The following is a 26,238-nucleotide window of genomic DNA, read 5'->3' as shown; positions in this document are numbered from 1 at the left end:
TAAAAAAAAAAAGAAACTGTACTGAGCTTTTTCAGTGTGCAAGATGCCTAAAAGCTACAAGGTAACCTTCTCTGCAGAGATCCTGATGGCAGTTCCAGTGAAACCATATAGGCCTCATCACAGAGAAGGGGGCTTCTCACCTAATGATGCAGGGTGTTGCCTTTTAGGCTACAAATGGTACCAAGTGTAGTTTTTTTTTTCCCCCCGTTTTTCCAGAGAGAATTTAAACTCCTCCCCTCAACGTTAATCCTTTAATTGCTTCATTGTTGTAAATAGTGTCAAGCCAAATTAGCTTAGAGGGGCTAACAGCTACTCAGGAGGGCGCACCGTGTCCCTATTAAAAAGGTTACACAGTGATCCATTCAAACAGATTGTCTGAACAGTTCAGGGAGGTCAGCATTAATTAGCTTGTCCCATCTCAGCAGTAATTAATAGTCGACACTTCACTTAAAATGCTTCCAAATAAAATGTCACTGGGGTAGAAGACTGGCACAGTGGGCACGAGGGGGGGCAATCACTCTGTATGAATCACTTTTTTTTAGCAATGTTGCTCCTACCTATGTGCAAATCCACCATCTTTTTCTTCTAATCTGCCAAGAAATGACAGGGGCAGCCCAAGTGAGAATACATGATCTAATCAGGGATTAGACCTCAGAATTAAGTCATCTTTCAGTATGCTGCCCCCCCCCCCCCCCCCCCGGCATCATCCAGTAAACACCTGTCAGATTCTCTCACATTCATAGTAGGCACACACACACACACACACACACACACACACACACACACTAATACTGTTCACAAATGCAGGATTGACTTTCAGATTTGACATCTAGGCCTCATTCACAAGGCAGCAGTGTCCAGTACAACCCGAATCGGCTGCTTGTTTATATGTCTGGAGCCACGTCTGAAATAAGTGATTGTCTCTGTACAGCTGCTGCATCTGCATAGAGTTAAGCCAGCCATAGATGGTTAGAATCTCGGCCAGTTGAGCAGGGACTGGCAAAGATTCAAACCATCAATATTCATCAATCGACTTGGGTACAAACCAGCATGTCTGATTCATATATGCAATTACTGCCAGCGACTATAGCCGCCAGCAATAATCGCTGTGTTCTCCCGGGAAGCAGCCGCTCCTTATGCCCGCCAGGAGAAAATAGCTCCATAGGAGGGATTCCTTTCCTGTCCAAGGAAAGAAAAAGGTCATCATCTATGGCCCGCCTTACCAAAGCTGCCCATGCGCAGCTCCTGGCGGCTCTAGCTGCATTAACCACTTACTGACCTGGGACTTTCTGGGACTCTTTTACAAGTTTAAATCAGTATTTTTTGCTATAAAATTACTTAGAACTCCCAAACATTCTATATATTTTTTTAGCAGAGACCCTAGAGAACAAGATGGCGGTCATTGCAAACTTTTTTGTAAAACAGTATTTGCGCAGTCTTTCAAATGCAGTTTTTGTGGAAAAACAAAACAAAACACTTTAATAAAATAAAAATAAAAAAAATAAACACAGAACACACACCAGTTACCCCCATTTTTTGTATAATGTGAAAGAATATGTTACGTTAGTAAATAGATACCCAACATGACATGCTTTAAAACTGCACAGGCTCGTGGAATGGCAACAAACTACAGCACTTAAAAATCTCCATAGGCAACGCTTTAAATTTTACAGGTTACCGGTTTCGTTAGAGGTCTTGCCCTAGAATTATTGCTCTTGCACTAACGATCCTTGTGGTTTGTACAATGTTTACATATGCATGCGCAAATTACGTATGCCGTCACTTCCACGTGCTAGCACTTTCCATTTTATTTTACTATTTATATTTTTACCACTTTTATTCCTATTACAAGGAATGCAAACATCCCTTGTAATAGAAATAAGGATGGCAGGTCCTCTTTATTGAGATATCCCAGTTCAATGAGGACCCCAGATCTCTAATTTACCTTTAAAAGTTAAATAAATAAAATAAATAAAATGTTGCATTTCAACTTCCTGGCAAAACAGCCACATCAGATCGCTTCCAGGCTTTACCGATGGCTCCAGTAAGCCTGGAAATGACCTGGAAGCGGGGGAGGGGACACCTCTCCAGCCGCCTTTAAAAGTGATCAGTTTTATCCGGCGCAAAATCGGCCCCAACAAAAAATGATACCGATGACACTGGCTACTTCTGAAAATAGCCGGAAGATGAACGGCGCCTGCGCCGTGAGTCCAGATCCTATGACCACCATCCAAGTGGACAAATATAAAAGAGCCGAGCGCAGCGAGGCCGAGCCCGAAGCGTGGCGAGCGAAGCTCGCCCGCGAGGGGCCCTCTAATTTTCATAACCCTATGTCCGCTTGGATGGTGGGGCTACCACCTCCACTCACGGCGCCGTTCAGCTTCGGAGATTTTCCGAAGCTTCGTCTGCTCCGTACTGCGCATGCACAGTACGGGGCGGACACTATATGATGCCAGGACACTATCTGCCAGAACACCGGTCAGCAAGGAAAAAAAAAAAATATATATATAGAAGAAAAGGACAAACCAAGTGGAAAATGAAGCAGAGTGAAAAATGTATCGACTAAACATTGACGACATCCAAACAGGCAGTTAGCCATGAGCACTGCAGATACTTAAACACAATAGCTGGGAATATCCTCCATGCGTACTGTTTGGCAAGGATGGAGGCATCCATGAGATAGTTCTTGTTTGGTGGATTGGGTGGCGTCAGCCCTTCCCAGTTTCTAAAGTGTTGTCTTTTTACCAAAAATTGTTTTCATTCACCAAAACAGCTGCCCTGAAAACAAAACATGTAGTCTAGTATTCAACAGTCCCCTCTTGATCATTTGGGATTGGAAACATCTGCCTGGGATTCCGGTACTCAGAATGATTCTACCTCGTGGCAGGACATTGTAAGTGTAAACATGTGCCCCGAGGAGGCCGGAGAGCAGGACACAACCAGACAGGTCTCAGTGTTGTGTTTCACAAAGAATAGATACCGGCTTTGAAGTGTGAATGCATATGGGTTTACTTAATAAACACGCAGCAAAGAACAATGGGACTTATGTATGAAAACTGATGAAAAGGTGGAGCCCATGCCTGCAGCAAAAGGTGAAAGCCAACATTTCCTTTACTCAAATTTCCATAAGTCGCTCCAAATGGTGTGCACCACTGATCAAAAGCAGCTTAACCACTTCAATACTGGGCACTTAAACGCCTTCATGCCGAGACCAATTTTCAGCTTTCACCTCCGTCGGAGACTCTTTACCGAGATCGTAGTTGCAGAGGCGCGCAGCGGCTCAAAATCCTGATCACGTCATATGACGTCCGGTCAGGATTTTGAAACCACTATGCCGCCGTGCTTTTGTTATAGGGCGGGCGGCAAGTGGTTAAGGTTTAAAAAAAAAAAAAAAAAAGTGCCTTTTTAAATAAACATCTTCTACTTACCTACTCTTTGCACAAAAGGAGTTCCAATCCTTCCCCCCCCCAGTGCTCCTGCCAAGTTGCCTGGTCTACGGGCTCGCAAGCCGCTGCTCTGCATGTCCATTCACACACAGAGCAGCTGCTCAGCCCCACCCCCTCTGTGCTCACTGGCTGTAAAAGACAGCAGTGGGAGCCAAATGGCCAATGAGGAGGGGAGTCCCTGGAGAGCCAAGGCTCTTGTGCTCATCACTGAATCACGATGGGGCTCCGGTAAGTATTTGGGGGGGGGGGGGGGATGGGCTGCTGCACAGACAGTTGAATGCACGAAGGTAAAAAAAAACCCTGAGCCTTTACAGCCACTTTAATACTGCCAACATTAAAGTAATTGTAAAGTCTCGTTTTTCTCCTATAAAAATAATAAACATGTTATACTTACCTGCTCTGTTGCAGTGGATTTGCACAGAGAAGCTCAGATCCTCCTCTTCTGTGATGCCCATTACTACCTTATTTCACAGCGCCGCTTGGCACTCATGCGACTCCTTGCTGATCCCTCTCCTGATCTTACAGCTACAGCAGGAGGGGCAAAGAATTCCTTGCTGACATCAGTCGGGAGGAGAGGAGACAGAGCTGAGGCGTGAGCCAGGAGGAGGGGAGGAGAGCAGCGAGGAGTCACATGAGTAGGGGGCGAGCCCTGACACAGAGCTGACAGTCGGGGGGCAGAGGAGAGCTGCGGATGACGGAGGCACATAAACTGACCAGTGTCAGGGCTCAGCAGCCATGATAAACCTTGCTCAGTTTACAGGGGGAGGGCAGAATCAGCCAGGTATTTCAGGCGATACGGGGGGGGGGGGGGGGCCCAAATTAAACAGCACAAGCACTTTGCTATTTTTCATGCTTAAAAGTAACAAGATCCATATTATTTTCTTTTTTTAGGGTTACAAACACTTCAACTTATTAAAATACATCTACATGGTTCTGCTCCCCATTTCTATCCAAGTAGAACTAAACTGCCCTCCAGTTTTGGGGTCAATTCCCAGCAGAACTGTATATGATTGAAGTTTGTATATTTAGATTTGGTTTCCTCTAGATCACATGTGTCAAACACAAGGCCTGCGGGCCAAATCTGGCCCACCAGGCTATTTTATGTGGCCCTCACACCTCTCCAGCTGTGGCCCCAGCCCCTCCATTATCCCAGGAGTTAGCAGCAGAGAAGAGGAGAGAACACTTCCGCCAGAGCCTGCATTTTGAGCAGCATCAGAGAGGCTTGTCTGACGCGGCCCACTATGAGATTCACACCCCTGCTCTAGATGGTCTTAATGCTTACCAAACCTAAAACAAGCTTGGAAGTAAAGCTTTCTCCAAAACCTGGCCCCAGCATGCATTACATTGTGAATTCTGTAAAATGCTTCAGAATATACTGGAGCTGCATGAATAATAAATAATCTTCCCCCAACAAGCTATGTAAGACACGGGATAACTGTCTGCTACAGGAAACACCATGCATTTCCTCTAAATTCTATGCATAAACTGTGTAACTGCCAGCAAATAAATGAAAAACATTTCCAGGCAAATGAAAATCAGTGAGCTGCTAATATGAGCTGGAAACACTCTGGTCTTTTGCTAAGGCAGTGCATACAAAGCGTTACTAAACCCACAACAGTAAAAATATGCAGTAAAACATGCTTGTTACACTCTGGAAACTAAGGGGTTAACCCTCTGCATTGTGTAAAAAGGCTGTTTGATCCTGTCTTCTCTGATCCTCCCCATCTTCCAAAATCCCCAATCCATCTCCAGATAGCCTTAGCTAGAGTGTTTATATTTTTTTGGGGGGGAAAAAGGTATTTAGCAGTTTGTATTTACGCAAATATATTGCATTTCCATGTTCTATGTACTGTGGGAGACCAGATATAGGTGTCCTTTTATGAAGCAGTGAAATCTATTCACTGCTTCATTCTCCGGCATTCACAGAGGAGATCTTTCTACTCTGTATGCCAGTTTATAAAGCGGAGTAGATTGCTTCACCCTTGGAGGAGTGAAGCAATCTACAAACGCTTCTAACACTGGAAGCTCGTGAGACTTTACGAGATTACAGTACTAGAAATTCACCAATACACAGAGATGTCAATTTATTAAGCAGAGATAAAATTATCACAGCTCAATACACTGACACACGGTGTGATTAATGTTAGTAAAATAAAGCGTCCCCCTACACACACACATACAGAGATTACATACATACATACATACATACATACATACATACATACATAAAATATGACAGGGGGACATGGTTACAGTGTTGGGGGGTCTTAACGAGGCATAAGGAAGTTAATTATCTTCCTCTTTCCTCCTCAGATCCCCCCACATTCTCTCTTCACTCCCCGATTCTCTACCTCAGAGCTGGTGAATCGGGGAGTGTGAATTCTCACACAGATCGCCAGTGAAGCGCTGAGATCGCAGCTTCATAAACTGGCAGTTACTGTGTCATTCAATGAGTATTCTCAGTGTGTGGAGATAATCGGCGGGAGAACAAATTCAAACACTTCTCCCCCGATTATCTCTGGTTTATAAACGGTTTATGGGCTGTGATCAGCGGTGATCCTCTGGATCGCCACTGATCACTGCTTCATAAAAACGGACACCATAGTGAATGCAGGCTCCTGGGGTTTAGGAACACCAAGTCAGTTTTGTTTCATTCTACCAGGATTTCCCCCATCCACAAACTTGATGTGGATGAGAAACCCCTCCCCACTGAGACTGACCCGCCATCAGACTACATTGATTGGCGTTGCCGGCTGTGGTTATTGTGTGGCAAAAATGCACAAAAATCCAACAGGGCGGGTTGTACAGAAGTTTAATCGGTGGATCGACTTCTGTACAACCTCCCTTCCCATACATAGATATTCAGCCTGTCATTACTGAACTGATCAAATTTTGATCCATGTATAGACCGCATAAAGCAGCCAGTCCACTAAATCAGGGGTTGACAAATTTGCTTGGAATCTAGGAGCCAGCTAAAAAAGTTAGGAGCCGGGTCCGTGACGGCGATCTGGACCTGTCCCTGGCCTGACATGGAGATGAGTGAGGGGAAGATAGCGCCCCCAGCCCCCCACCTGTCTCCAAGTCATTGCCCATAGCTCTTAGAGGGACATTTTTAAATTGCATTTTAGTGTAAATATGAGATGTGAGGTCTCTCTGACCCCAGATCTCATATATAAAAGAGGACCTGTCATGCTTTTTTCTATTACAAGGGATTTTTACATTCCTTGTAATAGGAATAAAAGTGACACACATTTTTTTTTTTTTAAAAGAACAGTGAAAAAAATAAAAATAAAAGTTGAAATAAGAAAAAAAAAAATTGTTTTAAATGCGCCCTGTCTTGCCAAGCTTGCGTGCAGAAGCGAACGCATATATGAAAGCGGTGTTCAAACCACACATGTGAGGTATCGCTGCGATCGGTAGAGTAAGAGCAATAATTCTAGCCCCAGACCTCCTCTGTAACTCAAAACGTGCAACCTGAAGAATTTTTTTAAACGTCGCCTATGGAGATTTTAAAGGGTAAAAGTTTGTCGCCATTCCATGAGCGGGCGCAATTTTGAAGCGTGACATGTTGGGTATCGATTTACTCGGCGTAACATTATCTTTCACAATATAAAAAAAAAAAAAATTGGGCTAACTTTACTGTTGTCTTTTTTTATTAAATAAAAAATTTTTCCCCAAAAAAAAAGTGCGCTTGTAAGTCCGCTGTGCAAATATGGTGTGACAGACAGTATTGCAACGACCACCATTTTACTCTCTAGGGTGTTAGAATAAATAATAAAAAAAAAATATATATATATATATATATATATATATATATATATATATATATATATATATATATATATATATATATATATATATATATATATATATATATATATAAATATAATATAATATATATATTTTTGTTTAAGGGTTCTAAGTAAAGGGATGGAGAAAGACTGGCCCATTAGCATTGTTGGTTGTAATTCCAACGGCCACCACAAGAGGGCGCCAGATTCCAGAAGGAACCATAGGATCACAGAAGGCCTCAAAGCCGGGGGCTCAATTACCGGCCGCCTGCGGCGCGGCCCGACGCGATCGCGCGGGGGGGGGGGTCCACGGAGACGGGATACCCCCAGCTATGCTGCCCCAGGCGCAAGGTCGCTGATTCTAGTCGCCAATGCGACCTGGCGACCGGGTTTTGTCGAGCCCTGCACTAAATGTACATTCATGTTTACAAGAATAAATCTTATCTAAGGCAAATCTATCATACCCATGCAGGACATAGCAACAGATTCACTTTGAGGGAAAAAAAATAAAACAAACATTTCCTTTCCAATCTGCAGCTTCTGATTTTCTGTAAAATTCAATGCAATATGGCCACCTGGAGGCCTTCTGTACACAGTTGGTATACAAGAAATGTCATTTTCCACTTATACGATTGGCTCAGATTTTTGAAGTCTGCACTAAGATACAAGTCAGATTCCAAGCATCTTCTGCAATAGGAATGCAAGATTTGGCAAGATACTCCCAAACGATCACGTCAAATCACGTCTAAAGGGGTGCAGACCCTTCAACTTTCCTCATTAGAACACTGAAAGTGCATCAACCAATTTATAATAAAAAAAATCCACTCCCATTCAGATCACTCCACACAAAACAACCTTTTCTGCACAGCAGAAACAGGTAGGAATCCGCAGCAAAGTCTGTTAAAATTCATGTAATGTATTATTGATCACCGAGAGGTGGTTGCTTCCCCCCCCCCCCAAAACAAAAGTGATATGTTCACTTTTACAAAAAAAAGTTTAAAAGCAGGAAAGGTAGGGACCTGTAAAGCATTGCACTCGGGATCAGCTGATCATGGGTGTAATGCCAATGTCCTACAGACTGTGTAGCTGTCTGTCTGCACCTCTAATACAGGCAGGCAGCTATGCTCTGACAGGAAAGGCTCACTGAACTATCTAGAGCGATCAACGGCACCCTGGTAGTTTACTGAGAACTAAAGGTCGACAGCTGGAAAGGCTGTAGAGACTTGTAGTTTTCCCATGCACAGAACATGGTCAATGAAGGGCGGAGCCTGCATGGTCATTTTTCTTCTTCTTTAGCTGGTTGCTATGAGTAAGCACTAGCCTTAGTGCAAAACACGTCAGTGGTTAGCATCTTTTGCTGTGATGTCATTTGCTATGTCCTAAATATATTATTTGAACAAAGCATAGTTTTAGCTTTGGAGTGCGGCCGTCCCGAGTTCTGTCATTATCCACAAGCACTATCATTATGTCTAGGACACAAGACATTAACACTCATGCATTTTCATTCATGTTATACAATGTGACCTTCCAGACAAAATTTACACGAATACTATTTGGAGCACGCAGTTAACTTTAAAAACGTGCAGACAATCTTCAATACAACAGTCACCATACAGGGAGCCGAGACCAATCCGAAGGAACAGCTGTGAATAAAAAGAACATACAAGCGGTTTATGTTGTAAAATGACACCTAATGGCGAAGGGATTTTGGCACCGAGAATACGTCCCATTCACAGGTCTGAGGAAAGATTTATTTGTGCAATATAAACAAGATTCAGAGAGCAGCAATCACCATCATTTTATATTTTAAATATCTTTTCAGAACTGTCAAGGACACCCGAGTGTTAATGGCCCTACATGGGAAATATTGGATGATGAGATGAAGCTCTGAGAAAGCAGAAACAAAAGTCCAATATTCTATTACAGGCAGCAATGTGCAGACATGCCTGACATACAGCAAGTAGTAGATCTGCATACTGGGTAAAATATGCAGCAGCTGCCCGAGTGTATATAGCACCAGTTTTACAATAGTAACGGACAGGGCCTCATATCTTTAAAAAAAAAAAAAAGGACTTCATCTTGAGAGATGACAGATTTCTGGAGCCTGTGCAGTCATTCACAGATGTCGGACATGGATAACAGGCCAACACTCACCTTGCCACAAAGTTACAATGTTGTGGTCTGATCACCAGGGAAGAGCAGACTGAGAAAATGCTTTTTCCAGCATTAGACTGATGGCATCATCTCACCTTAGACAAAGTAACTGGACTAAAGCTGGCCATACACTATACAATTTTCTTCTTCATATTCCTTTAGATCAACTATGTGGTACAAGGTCCGGCCTGACTGCATACAGAATTGAAAGTGTTTAGATTTGCCCTCATATTATAAGGTTTTGGAAAAATCAAAAAAATGAAAGTTGTAGAAGAAAATTTTATAATATATGGCCAGCATAAAGCTCAAGGACTGCTCATTAATGATGAAAGGCAGAGCTCATACATTTACAGGTCAACTTTATCCCCTTCCTGGCAGCTCCCAGTGACCATTTAAGTGGGTCTTAATGCTGGTAGGTGGAGGCGATGTCCTGATCATGTGATTTCTGCAACTGGCTCTCACAGCAGTCACATGATCGGCCTCCCCACCATTCAGACGGAGAGCTGTAAGTGACAGCGCACTCACCGCCTAACTTTGGACCTCCATGAACACACTCTTCTTGTGAGCACATATAGGGGTTATGGTGGTGAAGAGAGTTTAAACACATCGAAGAGTAAGAAATCAGCAATAAACTTTCAGTTATAGATCAGTAGCTCTGGGGTCTATCCAGAGTACACTAAAGATATATTTGGTTAAAATAGCCAGTGTTATTTTTGTCTGTCTGCAATCGTAAGCAGGTTATTATGTGGGACATGTAGCGAGTCTTACCACCGAGACTCTGACCATTCCCCTAATCTTTGCCAGCAAACCACACTGTAATTAAAAAGTTTTCAATCTTTACAAGGAAAGTACCTAATGCTAGCCTATAGAGGCTCTAACAGAAAATGTGCTTTGTTAGCTTATTAGATGCAAAATGTACACTCTTATTAATAAAAAGGGTATATTGTATTCACAGGGTGACCATATATACACATACATACACTATATATTTATTTCAAAACATCTATTAGTTTTAGCGGCGCATTACCGTAGTTTTAGCTGCACTTTTAACCCTTGCTAGCGGCCGAACAAGAGGTTAATGGCACCTGTGTTGCGGCATTTGCAAAATGCTGCCCATTCATTTCAATTTCACACCGCCCCAAAAGATGCTGCTCGCAGAACTTTTTTTTTTCCCCGTCCCGCAATGTGCGCTCAGGCTCTCGCACTGATAAGGCATAAGAGGCGCTTTTCAAACGCTAAAATGCCTCAGTGTGAAAGGGGTCTACGTGGTAAAACTTCCCTCGTTTACAGACCAAAGTTCATTCCTTTGATCCAAGAGCAAAAAGTTACAATATTTAGGACAATGTTGTGAAAACTTGGCAAGCTGCCCATCTTTCTTTTGAAAGCTGAGTGAGCAGAGAACTCTACACTTGTTACATGAATGATTCGGTGAATTCTGCATAGAGATCGTGAGGGGGGGGGGGGGTTGAATTGAGATCACGATTTTAACGATTAATCATGCAGCTCTAACTCAGTCTCTTCTATTCACCAAGGATTTTCCAACCACAGAGGGAGCTGCAAGGTGGTGGAACCTGCGTCAGATTTGGTTGCTCTGTGAGGGACACCCTCTTGTTGGCTATCATTTGCTCACCTTTGGTATCCTTTTAAAAAAAAAAATTGAAATGAATGTCATGGTAGAGCATATAACCACCAATGGACGTGTAGGAGTGCCCATAAACGGCTCAAGGTGACCCTGGGTGAAAGATGTCATTTAGGCCTAGCCTAAAAAATTAAATTTTTTCCACTTGAGCGTGGATTATACTAGGTTGTTTTGACCACAATTTACATGTGTCAACCTTAATTAAAACCAGAATCTCAACCCAGGAAGTAAATGCTGATGTGGATATTACCCAAAGAAAGATAGCTTCATTTTTCTGGAAGACAAATCCTGAAAAAAAAAAAAAAAAAAAACCCACATATTCTGTATACTCCCCTCCTCCCTGTGGGTAAAATTTCCAAAAAATACCTACCTAAATCACAAGGCTGTGGTTATCTTTACCCTTCAGTGCCGTACAGCCCTTTCTTCAAACTCTACCCACATCTACTAGTATGGCATGGCAACCTAAGTAACTTAAAATATTCAGGTTTTATTTTCCCTACAAATGATTCATTCTACAATAAGACACCATATCTTCTCGTAGAGCTCGCCTATCTCTCCCCCACTCTCTACATATTCTCCGGGGGAGGTCCTGGTTTTTCCTATTAGAATCTGTTATTCCCTCAGTAGCTCAGAAAAGCGAACAATACTACATGCTCATATATAATTGATGGCGCTCAGCCCCCGGAAATCTGAACATCAGACGAGCGTTCATTCACAATTCCATATTCTACAATCTATGGTGGGGATATTTTATGTGAGAAAAATCCAGCTCTGTATGACAAGTAAGGCCATTTCCAGGTTCTATGGCCTAGTTGCTTAGTTACCGACTCCAGCAAAACGTTCACAAACTGTACGCTGGAGCTAGGCCTGACATAAAATGCTTAGGAAATGAATCACACTTCAAGGGGGTCTCGCTCTCCCCCGGCATTCTCGATTAGTCAGGACATGAAATAGAACAGCCTGTGTGTGCCTCATACAGCACAGAGCTTGTGCAATCTGAAAGCTTTATGTTCATTCTATATAGGAAACCTTATTTTCATGCGTGTTTACGTACTCCGTTATGGCTGGTATACAGTATAGCAACTATAGCTATTATAGCCCTACAAAGAGAACTTAGCCTTTCCAGGTTTGTCATGGAAGACCCAAGCTCTACAGAGTAAATCTGGCAATACACTCAGAAACGATCAGCTGGTTCCTGGTGAACTGGCCACAATTTGTTCAGTGGATGACCCCGCTGGTACAGTTCAATTCAACAAAAAAAGTAGATCAATCCAAATGAGCCTGCTGGAAAATTTTGAGCTGAACGGCAGCTGCATCCAAGTATTCAGACAACAGCTTCTGCCAGCCGTCTGCATACAATAGTCCAGCATGGGGAATCGTCTAATTACGCTGTTTACCAGACTGAAAAAAATACATCTAACAGTGTATGGCTAGCTTAAATGTTATGTTTGCCTTTGAAACAGGTTACATGTTCAATCTGTATTTAGAGTGGACCGAACATGTAACAAGTTACAGCTCCTGCCTCCTCTCTCCCCGATCCCTTCTCCCTGTGACAGTGGGTGGGAGATCTTCTCCCCTCACCCACTGTCAAAATTTTAAAACAGAGCGAGCCCCCCACACAGTCACGTCATTCAGTCACAGAGTTCTATGAATGAGTTAACTAAATCTCATGTTGTAAAGCGATGCACAAACTGTTGGCGCTATATAAATCCTCTATAATAATTTATATTAGTTTAATAGTTTTTCAGAGGACAACTCTTGTATATAGAGTCGTCTTAAAGGGTCAACTCACCCAAAACTGGTTTGCTATAATGAGCAACCACTTTTTTTTTTCCCTTTCTTTATATAAAAAAATAAAAAATAAAATAAAATAAAAAAGTGGTTGCTCATTATAGCAAACCATTGCATATCTTTTCATTTCTGTTCTGTGATAGAAAACAAATGGAATATTAGTGCAGGAGTTCTTAGTTTTGTTTTTGACACCCTGGTTTGCCAACTTGCATTACACAGATATATAGATATATATAAAAAAGTCTGTCCCTCTGGTCACACAGGAATATGACTAATCCTACACATTCCAGATCAATCAGAATGGAAGCACTGCGGAGCAGCTCAGTGAGTAAGATGTGCACCCACAGGGCTCAGTGAAGTTATTTCGACAAATACCCCTGCTGTCTTGTTAGAAGCAAAGTGGGATTTGTATTAGAGTTTCTATGGTGACAACCTGAGCAATGAGCTAGTCCGTGCCAGCTACAGAATGCATTCATCCACAGAGCAGAACACCACAAAGACCCGATGACAATGCCTATCTTGCATGTATGGTGTAGAGGGGACAGACTTGTTCTATCATATTTTTCATTATGTTCAGTGAGCTGGTAGCAAAGTTTAATTCTAAACAAATTGTACATTCTTCATGAATTTATCAACATGGACTAGGAGAAAACAGCTATAATGAGTTTTAGTGGGAGTACAGATAAAGAAAACACTTGGTGTATTTAAGTTTAGCACAGACAATAAACGCAAGTGTGTATACAAATTATTATTAATTATTATTAAGCTTACCTCCCAGATAATCACTTCCCACTCCTACACATTTCCTGATATCCTATTGTATTCATGGTTGATTCACTCTAGTTAAACTAGAACTTCAGCCAAAACTATTTCCTTTTTAAAAGGTTTATGAATAAAATGGGTAAGGTATGCTTCTATCCTCCTGTCCACCTTAAAAAAGGGTTGTAAACTCCGGAAAAAAAAAAAAAAAATTCTGCCTTTGCAAATTGCAACCTTAAGGCTCGGTTCACACAGGGGCTGCACGACTTGCAGCGCAACTCACAGACGCGACCTGCAAACAACTTCTGTATAGAAGTCAATGCAAGTCGCCTGAAGTCACCCCAAAAGTAGTACAGGAACCTTTTTTCTAAGTTGGAGCAACTTGAGTCGCTCCTATTAGAACGGTTCCATAGTACAGAACGGAGCGCGACTTGTCAGGCGGCCAAGTCGCCTGGACAAGTCGCCCCTGTGGGAACCGAGCCTTAATCTCAGCTGTGCAGCCTCCTTGGCTCTCCACTGCATTTCCCTAAAACTTTGTTGGGTCATGCATGCCAAAAATCTCCATTCAATTCTCCACAGAATCCAATTAAAAACTCTCTATAGGATTGTGGCATAAAATATGCAAAAGCCTGGCAAAAAGTTTTAAGAGGCTGTGGAGCCCCAAAAAAAACTGGTACAGATCAAACAGGGGGCAGGCAAATACATGTCTTGGAGAAGAAAGGTAGGTAGGGTTCTCATCCCAATAAGTGTAACCGCACTCAAAGTGTAGCACATAATTGATGGAAATCAGCAAAGCTCTACCACATTCACTAAGCCTTGGGGAAAAATGAGTGCAACTGCACATTCTATTTGCCTTTAGTAAAATCCACCCCATGCTGCCACTCATTTCCACATGCTACCTGTGCCCTGTGATTACAAAGCCTGACAAACAATGTCCTGATGCTGGTAAAATCGTTGACAGAATGAGGGGAGCCGAGTGACACAATGGGGGTTATTTTACGAAAGGCAAATCCTCATTGCACTGCAAGTGCACTTGGAAGTGCAGTCGCTCTAAGGCTCCATGCACACTGAAGCTCAAAAAAGCTATTTCTGGACGCCAGATTGCTGGCAGAAAACGCTGGTTGAAAAACCTGCTTTTAACAGCGTTTTATACTAGCGTTAATGAGCGTTTTACAGCGTTAGCGTTAATGGGCGTTTTTTATAAAAATACACAGAGGACACTCCAAAAATCCCACAATGCATTGAAAAAAAGAATGCCGAACACTAATGAACGAGCGTTAATGAGCGTTTGTCGTTTTTTGCCGCTGAAAAACGGCACTTTGAACGCGAATTTCTGGCGTTCAGAAAAAAGCCCATAAACTCCACTGCTCATTAAAGCTGAAAAACGTCCATGTGTGCATGGACACATAGGCTAACATAGAGTGGAGTTTATGGGCTTTTACAAAAAACGCCCAAACGCCAATAAACTGCAGTTTATCAGCTTCAGTGTGCATGGAGCCTAAATCTAAGGGGTAGATCTGAAATGAGTGGAAGCTCTGCTGATTTTATCATCCAATCATGTGCAAGCTGAAATGCTGTTTTTTTTTTTTATGTCCCCCTTGGATCTACAGCGACTGCACTTCCAAGGACATTTTCAAGTGCTCTTGCAGTGCAAAGTGGATGTTCCTTTAGTAAATAAGTAGTATTGCAACCCTGGTAAACAGCTGACAGTTGCCAGTACTAATCGCTGGTCAACTGGAGCAGTGATCATCAACCCTGTCCACTTAGGCCCCTTTTCACACCAAGGTGGTTTTCAGGCGCTAAAAATAGCGCCTGTGTAGCGCCTGAAAAAAAACAGTCCGCTTTCACTGGAGCAGTGCGCTGGCAGGACAATGAAAAAAGTCCTGCTAGCCGCATCTTTGGAGCGGTGAATTCACCGCTCCTACTCATTGAAATCAATGGGGCAGCGCAGCTATACCGCCGGCAAAGCGCTGCTGCAGCCGCATTTTGCGGGCGGTTTTAACCCTTTTTCGGGAGCTATTGGGGCGGTAAATGACAGTAAAGCGCCGCTAAAAATAGCAGCGCTTTACCGCCGACGCCCACACAGCCCCAGTGTGAAAGGGGCCCAAAAGGCCAGGTTTGCAAGATAACTGAAATACATCACAGGTGATATGATTTGCTGCTCAGTGATTGCAGTATTCTAGTCTGCATCTCCCCAAGGTAATACATATAACCCAGTCTGTTATGCCGCGTACACATGATCGGACTGTCCGGCGGACCGGCATCTGTCGGACAACTCGATCATATGTGGGCTCCAGCAGACTTTTTTTTTTTCCCCAAAAAGTCCGACGGACCTAGAAATAAACCAGGTTTCAAATCTATTCGACGGACTCAAGTCCAGCGGACTAAAAATCAGGATAACCATTAGTCTGTGTGCTAGTCCAACGGACCAAATACAACGCAAGGGCAGCCATTGGCTACTGAACTTCCTTGTTTAGTCACGTTTACGGCAAAACTAACGATTTTCCAACTGACTTAGTCCGGTCGTGTGTGGCCAAGTCTATCGGACCTCCGCCGAAAGTCTGCTGGGAAAACCGTCGGACCTAGTCTGCCTCAAAGTCCGGTCAGTGTTTAAAGTGGTGTTGCCACCAAAAAAATAAAACTACTTAAAATTCTTAAAAAAAATAAATAATAATAATTGGCAAAAAAAAAAAATTTTTACTCACCTCTAAATACCGGTTGCTAGGGGGTCCCTCGTAGTCTGCCTTCTTCATTGCCCAGGCTGGTGACATCACTTCCCCTCGCGCCGCACATTCACCTGGGACCTGTCACGTGTCCCAGGTGACTGTACAGCGTATCACGGCGCCCTGCGCCGCTCGCGCATGCGCAGTGGGTGCCCGGCTGTGAAGCCACAGCCGGTGCCCACAGTATGCATGACGGCGCCGCGAGCGGAGCGGGGAGCGAGGGGGGGGCTTCGTTCCCCCGCATCGCTGGACCCTGGGGCAGGTAAGTGTCCGATTATTAAAAGCCAGCAGCTGCAGTATTTGTAGCTGCTGACTTTTAATTTTTTTTTTTTAGGGGGTACCCCACTTTAAATATTGTGCCATACATTTATCTCAAGGTGTTAAATGTTCATACAGTAATTCTAGAATGGTTGTCAACTTTAAACACAGGATGAGCCCGCAGGTGAAAACCCTCCCTGGCCCTCAGCAATGATGTGTCGCCAGAAAATATGTGACTTGCCTTGTCTATGCAGCCTCAAATTCTTGTCATTAAAAAGCTTTACATTCCCGAAATACCAGCTTGTTATCAAAGTTCTAATGAACCATAGAGGATGCACAAGAGCTCAAGGGCCAGTGCTTGGTATGAGATATAGATAAGAAGAAACTGTCGGGAAATACAGATTTTTCTACAACATCCAGAAATAACTATTGCTGCGGCCTTCTCAGCAGGAATAAACCCAGGAGACACGGAGAAGAGAACAAATACTTTCATAGCAGACATCATTAGTGTGTTCCAGATAGAACATATGATAATATGCCTTCTTTTATGGCCGGTACATACTGTAGCCATTTCATGACAAGGATAGATATTACAGCTATTTTACAAGTATAGCAATGTCACATAATCGGAACATTTTAGGGATATTCTATTTCGTTTAGTACGAAGCTTTTCAACATTCAGATAAGTTGCATGCAAATCCATGTGTGCTTTAATTGATGGAAACAATTATCCTGTTACATCTCATTATTTTTATAAAAGTTGTGTCATATTATCATTATGTTTCATGAACACATTTGTAGGCGTGTCCTTTAATAGCCATTTTGACGTTTTAACAGCCATGACTTGGCCTGTCATTTAAATCCAGTAATACCAAGATGTTCTAGAACAGGGGTAAGGAACCTTTTTGGCTGAGAGAGCCATGAACGCCACATATTTCAAAACGTAATTCCACGAGAGCCATACAATATGTTTAAAACAAATTTTTTTTTTTAATCGACTAATTTCAATTATAACTGTAATATCCACGTCATCTCCCCCACTGTAATATTCACATCTCCCCTACGATTGTCTGCTTGCTTACCACTACACAGGCAGGCAGATCCATGAGCAGTTCAGGAGGGTGATTATGACGTCAGCGCACCGCTCACCTAGGCCACCGCGGGTGTACCAAGATGGCCACAGCTCCGGAGCTCGGCCATAGCTGCGGCCTTTCCTATGGGCTCAATCCACGGATCGGCACAGCGTGCAATCCGGGGATTGAGAGGTGAGATCCAGATGCAGCCATCAAAAGAGCCACATCTGGCTCCAGTGATCACCATTTGCTTCCATGTTCCGTGCCGAGCGGCCGCCCCGATACAGAAGGACATCACCACCTTGCCTCTCTACCTCATCCAATCACAGAACACTTTGCATTCATTCAGAGAGTGCAAAGCATACTGCACTCCACATAGTACCTAAAAGCTGGTGGAGATCACTGAAGTAGCATTTCCCAGCAGCAATGGTTACATTGGTCCAAACTGAATAATTGTAACCATTTACCATGCCTGGCAGTATTCTTTAAAGTAATTTGTATCAATATTTGCCGAGGTCAGGTTTACATTTTAAACCAGATTGGATGGGTTTACTAAAAAGGCAAATTGACTGTACTGTGCATGCAAGTGCAGTTGCTCCAGAGCTTTGTAGATGAGGTAAAGTTTCACTTTGCAAGGATTACCCAATCACATGCAAGGAAGGAAGGGGGGGAACCACACAGCAGTTTTGCTTGCACATGATTGGATGATGGAAGTCAGCAGACCTTTTCTTCATTTACTAAACTCTGGAGCAACTGCACAATCGATTTGACTTTTGTAAATCCACCCCACTGTGCTGACACTCATTTTTAGATACAGTTGGAATAATATGTATAAAACCCTCAAAAAACAAAAAGTGTAATATAATTGAAGTTTACCAATAGGGATGAGCTCAGGCCTGTTTGGATGCTAGTCTTGCAGAGGCTGGTTAGCACTCAGTCCATGTGAACATCATACATTTTTATCTACACTCCTTGGGGTCTGCTTTTTGCTTGCAGCTTGTCACTTCTTTTTAAATGTCCTTATAAAATATGACTTTCCTTCATGTCGATTTTTAGGATGGCTCTACAGCCTTATGCATAGTATCAGGGACGCTTTCAGAAATCATGGGGCCCTGTACAGCCTTCATGATGGGCCTCCACACCCCCTCCCCCACAGAGGCGCAGGGACACCGATTTTATACGCGCCACACCCCCAAGTAAAAAAATAAATATAAAATTGAACTACTCCTCTCTCACCTCCTGGGCCCTTATGTTGACATAATGGGGCCCAGGAAAATGTAATTTAAGTTATGGTAAGCAAGTAGGCGTGGGGGTGTGGTTTAGTAAAATCAATGCATTAATATAGATTGCCTGATAATCTGATCAGTACACGGCTTTCAGGAGCCGATCATGACAGTTCATGCGAAAATATTCAAAGGGATAAAATTACCACGAGGATAAACAGAACAAACAAGGTAATATAGTGTTTGTACAAAAAATAAAAATAAAAAAAATCATGCGATCGAAGACCAAGCATGCTTGGAAATGAAAAGAATACATTACAATACATTACATACAATTTTCGTAACTTTACCAATCTATTGCTTTTCAACAGGATACTAGCATGCAAAATAAAATAAAAAAACAAACAGACGATCATTCATTCGATATTCTTATGTGTGTTAGCCATTACAGGATCCCTTGGAGGCACTCTTAGGAGTGCTCCTGGCTGGGACTACAGTAGGGGGGGTCAACCAATTGTTGGCGGCCAATATTCACTTTTTTGAAGCATCGGTAACAAAAAACCGTATCGATAGTGTTTCAAGGGGTTGTACTGGGGTGCTGCATGCCGCTATCACCCCGGTACTGGTTAGAGCAGGCGGACAGCCTTTTTGCAACAACTGATGAGGCTCAGCAGCTGCTTGGCTGTTATTACAAGCAGCGGGAGGGTATGCGCCCCCCCCCACCACCACACTGCTCGCACGGGCTCTCCCGTCCCACCATGTCCGGCGGTTGGCCAAAGACCTGAACAAAGCCAATGCTTTTTTTGGGCCTCTGATCTAGTAACCTGGAAGCAATGTCATGACATCACTTCTGGATTACTGTCATCCTAAAGGCGCCAGTTTAAAAAAAATAGAAAGTATTCAAAAAACACTGATCTTGACATTTTGAATACTTTCAAGTGCAGAAGAGGGGTTTGGGGGTGTATACTCCCCAGATCCCTCCATAAACGGTACCTATCACAAGGGATGTTTACATTCCTTGTGACAGCAATAAAAGCGATTAAAACTTTTTTTTAGTTAAAAAAGGACAGTAAAAATAAAAAAGTTTAAATCTACAGAATATCAGCAGGCAGCCGAAAAACGGGTATCGGGCATGAAAAAAAACAAAACAAAAAAAAAAAAACCCCGATAATCGGTTGATCCTTAGACTACAGCCTACATGCACTGGAAGCTCAGAAACCCAGAGATGCACGTCAGGCCCCGACTCCTCCTCCTACAAAGACCATGCTGGGGGCTGGTAAAAGAAACAACATGTACCATACAGCCGCATTGTAGATAGTAAAAATGGGCATTTCAGACTAATTATTCTTCTTTATTAGTAAAAACATGGGATTGTTTATACTATTTTGTGGATGCAGATAGATCAGTCATGTGACCTTTACGCAACAGCTACTCTGCACAATCCCTGATCAGAAGTTCAGAGATGCGGTGTTGAGCGAGCGGCTTTTAGGAGATAAAATTGGAAACAAGTATGGACATATTTCGTTAAAGACAAAGCCAACAGTGTAGATTTACAAAGCAGATATGAATATTTAAAAACGAAAAAAAGCTTTCCTCAGAAATGCTAGTTGCCTGGCCACAATGCACACCAAGAACGTCAGAATCAAAAGGAGGGTATTTACCAAAATACCATGGTAGCCAGATTCCAACGTTTACCTAAACAAGCTCAAGTTAGAAGCCAATTGGCTACAATGCACAGCGGCACCTGATTCTGATGTCTCCGGTTTTAGTAAAATCACCCCACAAACAACCTTGTTTTGGTTAAAGCAAGGAGTATCAGATTAAGGCCTCATGCACACTGGACATTATAAAAACACCAGTAGCTTTGCGCTTTTTTTTATCAAATGGGATCAAAAACGCCAGTGAGCCGTGTTTTTGACATTAGAGCAATTTTACAGCTGAAAAACCTCTTCTCAGAATGTACTAAATTATTTATTTTTTTACAGCTCAAAAACACCCATCAAAAACAGTTGATAACAGCCTATGTGTGCATGGATACATAAGATAACATGATGGGGAATTTTTATTGATATTTGACTGAAAAAAAACAAAAAAACAAAAAAAAACAAACACACACATCTGACGTCAAAAACAGCAGCTGTAAAAACATTCAGTGTGTGTGTATGAGGCCTTTTAGTCAGGTAACTATCATTTTCAGAAGGAGGTGGTCACACAATCACCTACTTTAGCTGTTGTAGAGATCTCCACAAAGTCTCTGTGCTGCTTCCCTGCAGACTGTGGGCGCACAGAGTGCCCACGAGTCAAGCTTTTGTTCAAAATGGGAGCGTGCATGCCGGCGTGGCTCCAGGGAGACCCTGCAAAGCAGTGGAGCCACCCAGAAGATCAGAAGATGTTTCTTTCCAATTTTAAATTTTTTTATTTTGTTGAAATGGGAAGACAACCAACAAACTATATGAGGTTTAACATTTTAACCTCCCTGGCGGTGATCCCGAGTCTGGCTCGGGTTGGGATTTCAGAAACATAAGCGGTAACCCCGAACCAGATTACAGTACTGTATAAAAAAATACACACACCCCCTTTGTCCCTCCTCTCTCGGCCTGACAGCTGCACGTGGGCGAGGCCGACATTCCCCCAATGATGTTAGTCAGGAGGAGAGAGGCGCCCCTGCCCGCTGCAGCGGTCATGTGAGAGGGCAGAGAGATGGCGGGACACGTTAACACTGATTGGCACTCTGTAAACTGGTATATAGCTGCATTTGTTTCATATAAAAGCAGTCGCAGAGGACATTACATGAATCAACTGAGAAGATAATGTAAATTTAACCCCAAGTTGAGCAGCAGGAGAGAGGGGGCGGGCATGGAGCTAACAGGGAGGTAGGGGAAAAGACAGAGGAGAGCCGGGAATAGAGCTGCCGATGACAGAGGCTAGTAAACTGACCACGGTGTCTGGGCTCAGCAGCCATGATATACAGTGGTCAATTTACAAAAAGGGAAGGCAAAAACTGGCAAGAACAGCCAGGTATTACTGGTGAGGGCCAAATGACACAGCACAAGCACTGTGCTGTATAAAATACTTTAAAAAGAAGCAGGATTTTTATTTTTAGGTTAACAAAAACCACAGATCACATCTGCAAAAAAAGGATTACATTTTTCCTACTTAAAAACGTATTTTCCTGTTTTTCTCATATGTATACTTTGTTTAAACACAAATATAATCTAAATCTCAACCGCAAAATCCTGGTAAAAGGACAATCAGGAAATAAACAGGAAAACATATCGCATATTAAATTCCTCTGATAACACAGACTAGAAGAGTGGAGCTATATTTAGCCATGTAGAAGATTTTGCAGAACGCAGAGGACACAGATGACTTGTATCAGTTGATGAAGCATTTCCAGGCCTGTTCTCTTCTCTGGCCCCTGATCCATAGGAGGATGGAGGGGGGCTGGGAGCCGAGCAGATGTCTTGGGAAGGGCAGGCGGACGGTGTGCGCAGACTCCCAGCTCGCACAGGATGATGCCACATCTCCCAAACACACAGCAAAGGGGACTGCAGATCTGAGCTGGCTTATTTCAGAAAAGGATGACTTGGCGAGACGCACCATGGATAAACGCTCCAAGAAATCAGACCCTCACTGTGCAACACACTGTGCCACAGGGCTCGATCATCCCTATTTTATGGAAATGGTTTGTTCCAGCATAATGACTGCAATCGGCATGCAGCAAACCTAGCACATCCATGTTTTTCCATGATGACTAAAGACACTGCGTCAACATCAGGAAATGGTTAACCCTACAAGTGCTGCCGTGACATTCCCAGAGTATGCTTTATAGTGTACAAGTATAGGAAACCTCAATAAAAAAATTAAAATAAAAGATTTCCTTACATTAAGGATGCAAACGACCTCAAGTTCACACAAAAATCTAGTACAATGCCAATGTCAAAGTACCAGCAATGCCAATGTGAAGGGGGAGGGCTTAGCTGGCCTAAGGTGTCACATCAGATTGCCTTCCCTGTAAGATCTCTACACAGACATATTATATACATTTTTGCATGTTTGAATAAAGTATTAAAAAATGAGCATTTCCAAATGTCCCTGTAGATCCAAGCCGGGTGTGAACGAGTGACATTAGATGCCAGCATACAACGGGTCAACACTCAGGAATGTTGCTGTCTAATGTATCTGCTGGCAGGAAGATCTCTACGGGATTAAGGTGAAAGTGACTGTATAAGAGGCAATGGATGCCAAAGCATGCCTTGCAGTACGAGGCCAGCAAAATACATCACCAATGGCACCACGGGCACTGCTTGTACCAACACAGAATGCCCTCAATAAAATGACAGTGAATGTGACCGGTAAGGTGATACAGTAAGAGATAAGAAAGACGTGGCAGTATACATGACGGGCAGAATGACTGGGGTCACCAGCTTGAACAAAATCGTTAGGCAAGTGTGAAAAGAGTGGTGGAGACAACTGTGTGCATGAAGTGTCCCTGGCAAGGTCAGGGGATTAGACCAGATTAATAATAACAGTGCCCCCTGGTAAGGTATAAAATATGAAGCGGGGGTGTATGCTGTGACCCTGGCAGGTATACCATATAAAGCCTGTGCATTGCTGTGCCACAGGCAAGCTATATGCCATTTTCTATAGTGTATCAGGAAGATTGTGTGGCATGATGCCAGTGTCTGCAGTGTACTTGGTAAGGGTACATGATATAGTGCCAGTAAATGCAGTGCCCCTGGCACTATGTGTGATAACACTAAATGACAGCAGTGGCTCTGGCGGGGTATATGAGATGATGGCAATGTAAGCAGTGCCCCTGGTGTGGTATACAATGCCAATGTCTGCTGTACTTCTGATGTGGTATACAAGATGTCAGTTCTCTGCAGTGCCCTTGGTGGGACATATAAGATGATGGCTGTGTATGCAGTGCATCTGGTGTGGTATAAGGGATGATGGTAGTGTATACAGTGCCCCTGGCAGGGTACATGAACTGATAGCAGTGTCTCTGGTGTGAAATATGGCATGATTCCAGCCCTCTGCAGTGCCTCTGGTGTAATATAGGATGGCAGTGTCTACAGTGCCCCTAGTGTATTATGTGATATAAGATCTCTTCAGAGCCGCCAATGTGGTATATAATGCCAGTGTAGATTATGCTAGCCCTGTGCAGTGGCCCCCAGGTGTAATATATGATGGCAATATGTTGGTATATGTTGGCAGTCCTGTGCAGTGCCCCTTGTGTAATTTAGCGCAAGAAGTCAGTGTATTCAGTGTCCCTGGTGTGGTAAGTGGTATACGATGGCAGAACTGTGCAGTGCCCCAAGTGTGGTAGAAGGTAGGTAAGATGGCAGTCCTGTGCAGTGCCACAGGTGTATTATATGATGCCAGTTGTGTGCAGTGCCCAGACTGCCCTACTCTTACCTCCCTGGTGTAATGCATGATGACAATGCATGGTATATGTAGGTAACGCATGTATGGTATGTGATGGCAATGTATGGCATGGTGGCATGTAGGCCCTGTGAAGTGTTCCCAATGTAATGCATGATCCCTGGTATGGTATATGATGCCAGTCCTGTGATATGTCCCTGGTATGGTATGATCTATGATGCCAGTCCTATACCGTGCTCTTGGTACTGTATAGGATTCCTTGTTTTCCCCTCCTCCCTAGTCCTCTCACATTCTTGGCATGCTATATGATGGTGAATGATGGCAGTGCATGGTATGTATATGCCCCCCAGTCTCTCACCTCCTTGGTGTGGTGGGTATATATGGGGTAGTGTATATATACAGTATATGCCCCTGATCTCTCCCTCTATCACCTCCTTGGTCTGGTATTTATAGGGGGCATTGTACGGTATATATGATGGCAGTGTATAATATTATATATATCTTCAGTCTCTCTCTCTCACCTCCTTGGTATATAGGGGGCAGTGTAAGATAGATCTATACATATATGGGGTAGTGTATATACCCCCGTGTGTCTCACCTCCTTGGTGTGGTATATGGGGGGGGGGGGCAGCAGTGTCGTGTGTATATAGCGGGGGGGGCGGCAGTGTCGTGTATATAGCGGGGGGCGGCAGTGTCGTGTATATAGCGGGGGGCGGCAGTGTCGTGTATATAGCGGGGGGCGGCAGTGACGTGTATATATAGCGGGGGGGCCATGTGTATATAGCGGGGGGGGGGCCCGTGTAGTGTGTATATAGCGGGGGGGGCGTGTAGTGTGTATATAGCGGGTAGGGGGGCCGTGTGTATATAGCAGGTAGGGGAGCCGTGTGTATATAGCGGGTAGGGGGGCCATGTAGTGTGTATATAGCGGGTAGGGGGGCCGTGTAGTGTGTATATAGCGGGTAGGGGGGCCGTGTAGTGTGTATATAGCGGGTAGGGGGCCGTGTAGTGTGTATATAGCGGGGGGGGCCGTGTAGTGTGTATATAGCAGGGGGGGGGGGCCGTGTAGTGTGTATATAGCGGGTAGGGGGCCGTGTAGTGTGTGTATATAGCGGGGGGCCGTGTAGTGTGTATATAGCGGGGGGGGGCCGTGTAGTGTGTATATAGCGGGGGGGGGGGGCCGTGTAGTGTGTATATAGCGGGGGGGGCCGTGTAGTGTGTATATAGCGGGGGGGCCTGTGTAGTGTGTATATAGCGGGGGGGCCGTGTAGTGTGTATATAGCGGGGGGGCCGTGGAGGGTATATAGGGGGGAGGGCAGGGTATATATAGGGGGCAGTGTAGGGGGTATATATGGGGGGCAGTGTATATATGGAGGGGCAGTGTAGCGTATATAGGGGGGTGGCATTGTAGCGTATATAGGGGGTGGCATTGTAGTGTATAGGGGGGGTGCAGTGTAGTGTGTGTGTGTATATATATATATATATATATATATATAGGGGGGAGGTGCAGTGTAGTATCTAGCCCCCAGCACCTCTCTCACCTCCTTGACCTGCTCCAGCTCCCCCCGGACGGTCTCATACTCCAGCTCCAGCTCATCGTATTGCTGTTTGAGTTGCTGCTTCTCGTCCAGCACCACCAGCCCGTACTCGGCCGCCTGGATCTTCTCCCGGGTGGTCTCGCTCAGCTCCTGGAAGAGCCTCTTAATCTCGGTCCGCAGCCAGTCGGATCCGGACTGCATGACCAGCCTGTCAAAGTCCTCCTCGTCCATCCCTTGGAGGGCCATGTCTGGGAGGAGCCGCTTCCTTGTGTCTCCGAACTCCCCGGGGTTCCCTCCCCGCACCCCGACTCTCAGCGCCCGCTCCCCCTCATCCCCTGCGCTCGGCTCGCCGCTCTCACTGGCAGGAATGCGAGCCTCAGCCTAACCCTTCTCGCAGGGATATGAACTAGGGAGCGTCTGCCAACGCCCTGCGAGGGACAGCCAGCCGGGAGAAAAGA

At 44.0% G+C, this 26,238-nt stretch overlaps 1 protein-coding gene across 6 annotated transcripts in view; it reads right to left on the bottom strand.

Annotated features, from left to right (window-relative positions):
- Positions 1–26,180, bottom strand: part of BICD2 (BICD cargo adaptor 2) — a 138,667-nt gene extending 112,487 nt beyond the window's left edge. For 2 of the 6 annotated variants that reach the window (XR_013262315.1, XM_077452082.1), the window contains exon 1: positions 25,784–26,166. Coding sequence is in view for 5 of the 6 variants with exons in the window: in XM_077452082.1 (XP_077308208.1) it covers positions 25,784–26,026 (243 nt within the window). In the remaining variant the exon portion in view is untranslated. Of the gene's footprint in view, positions 1–25,783 lie in introns of all 6 variants that reach the window. The other 4 variants (XM_077452083.1, XM_077452085.1, XM_077452087.1 and 1 more) reach the window with 3 other exon arrangements.
- Between the last annotated feature and the right edge of the window lie 58 nt (positions 26,181–26,238).

The sequence above is a fragment of the Lithobates pipiens genome, unplaced genomic scaffold (genome assembly GCF_037356315.1).
Source record: "Lithobates pipiens isolate NorthernLeopardFrog02 unplaced genomic scaffold, aLitPip1_a1.2 Scaffold_23, whole genome shotgun sequence".
Taxonomy (NCBI): Eukaryota; Metazoa; Chordata; class Amphibia; order Anura; family Ranidae; genus Lithobates; species Lithobates pipiens.
Note: the sequence above shows the minus strand (reverse complement) of the source record. Positions and strands in the feature narration are given on the sequence as shown.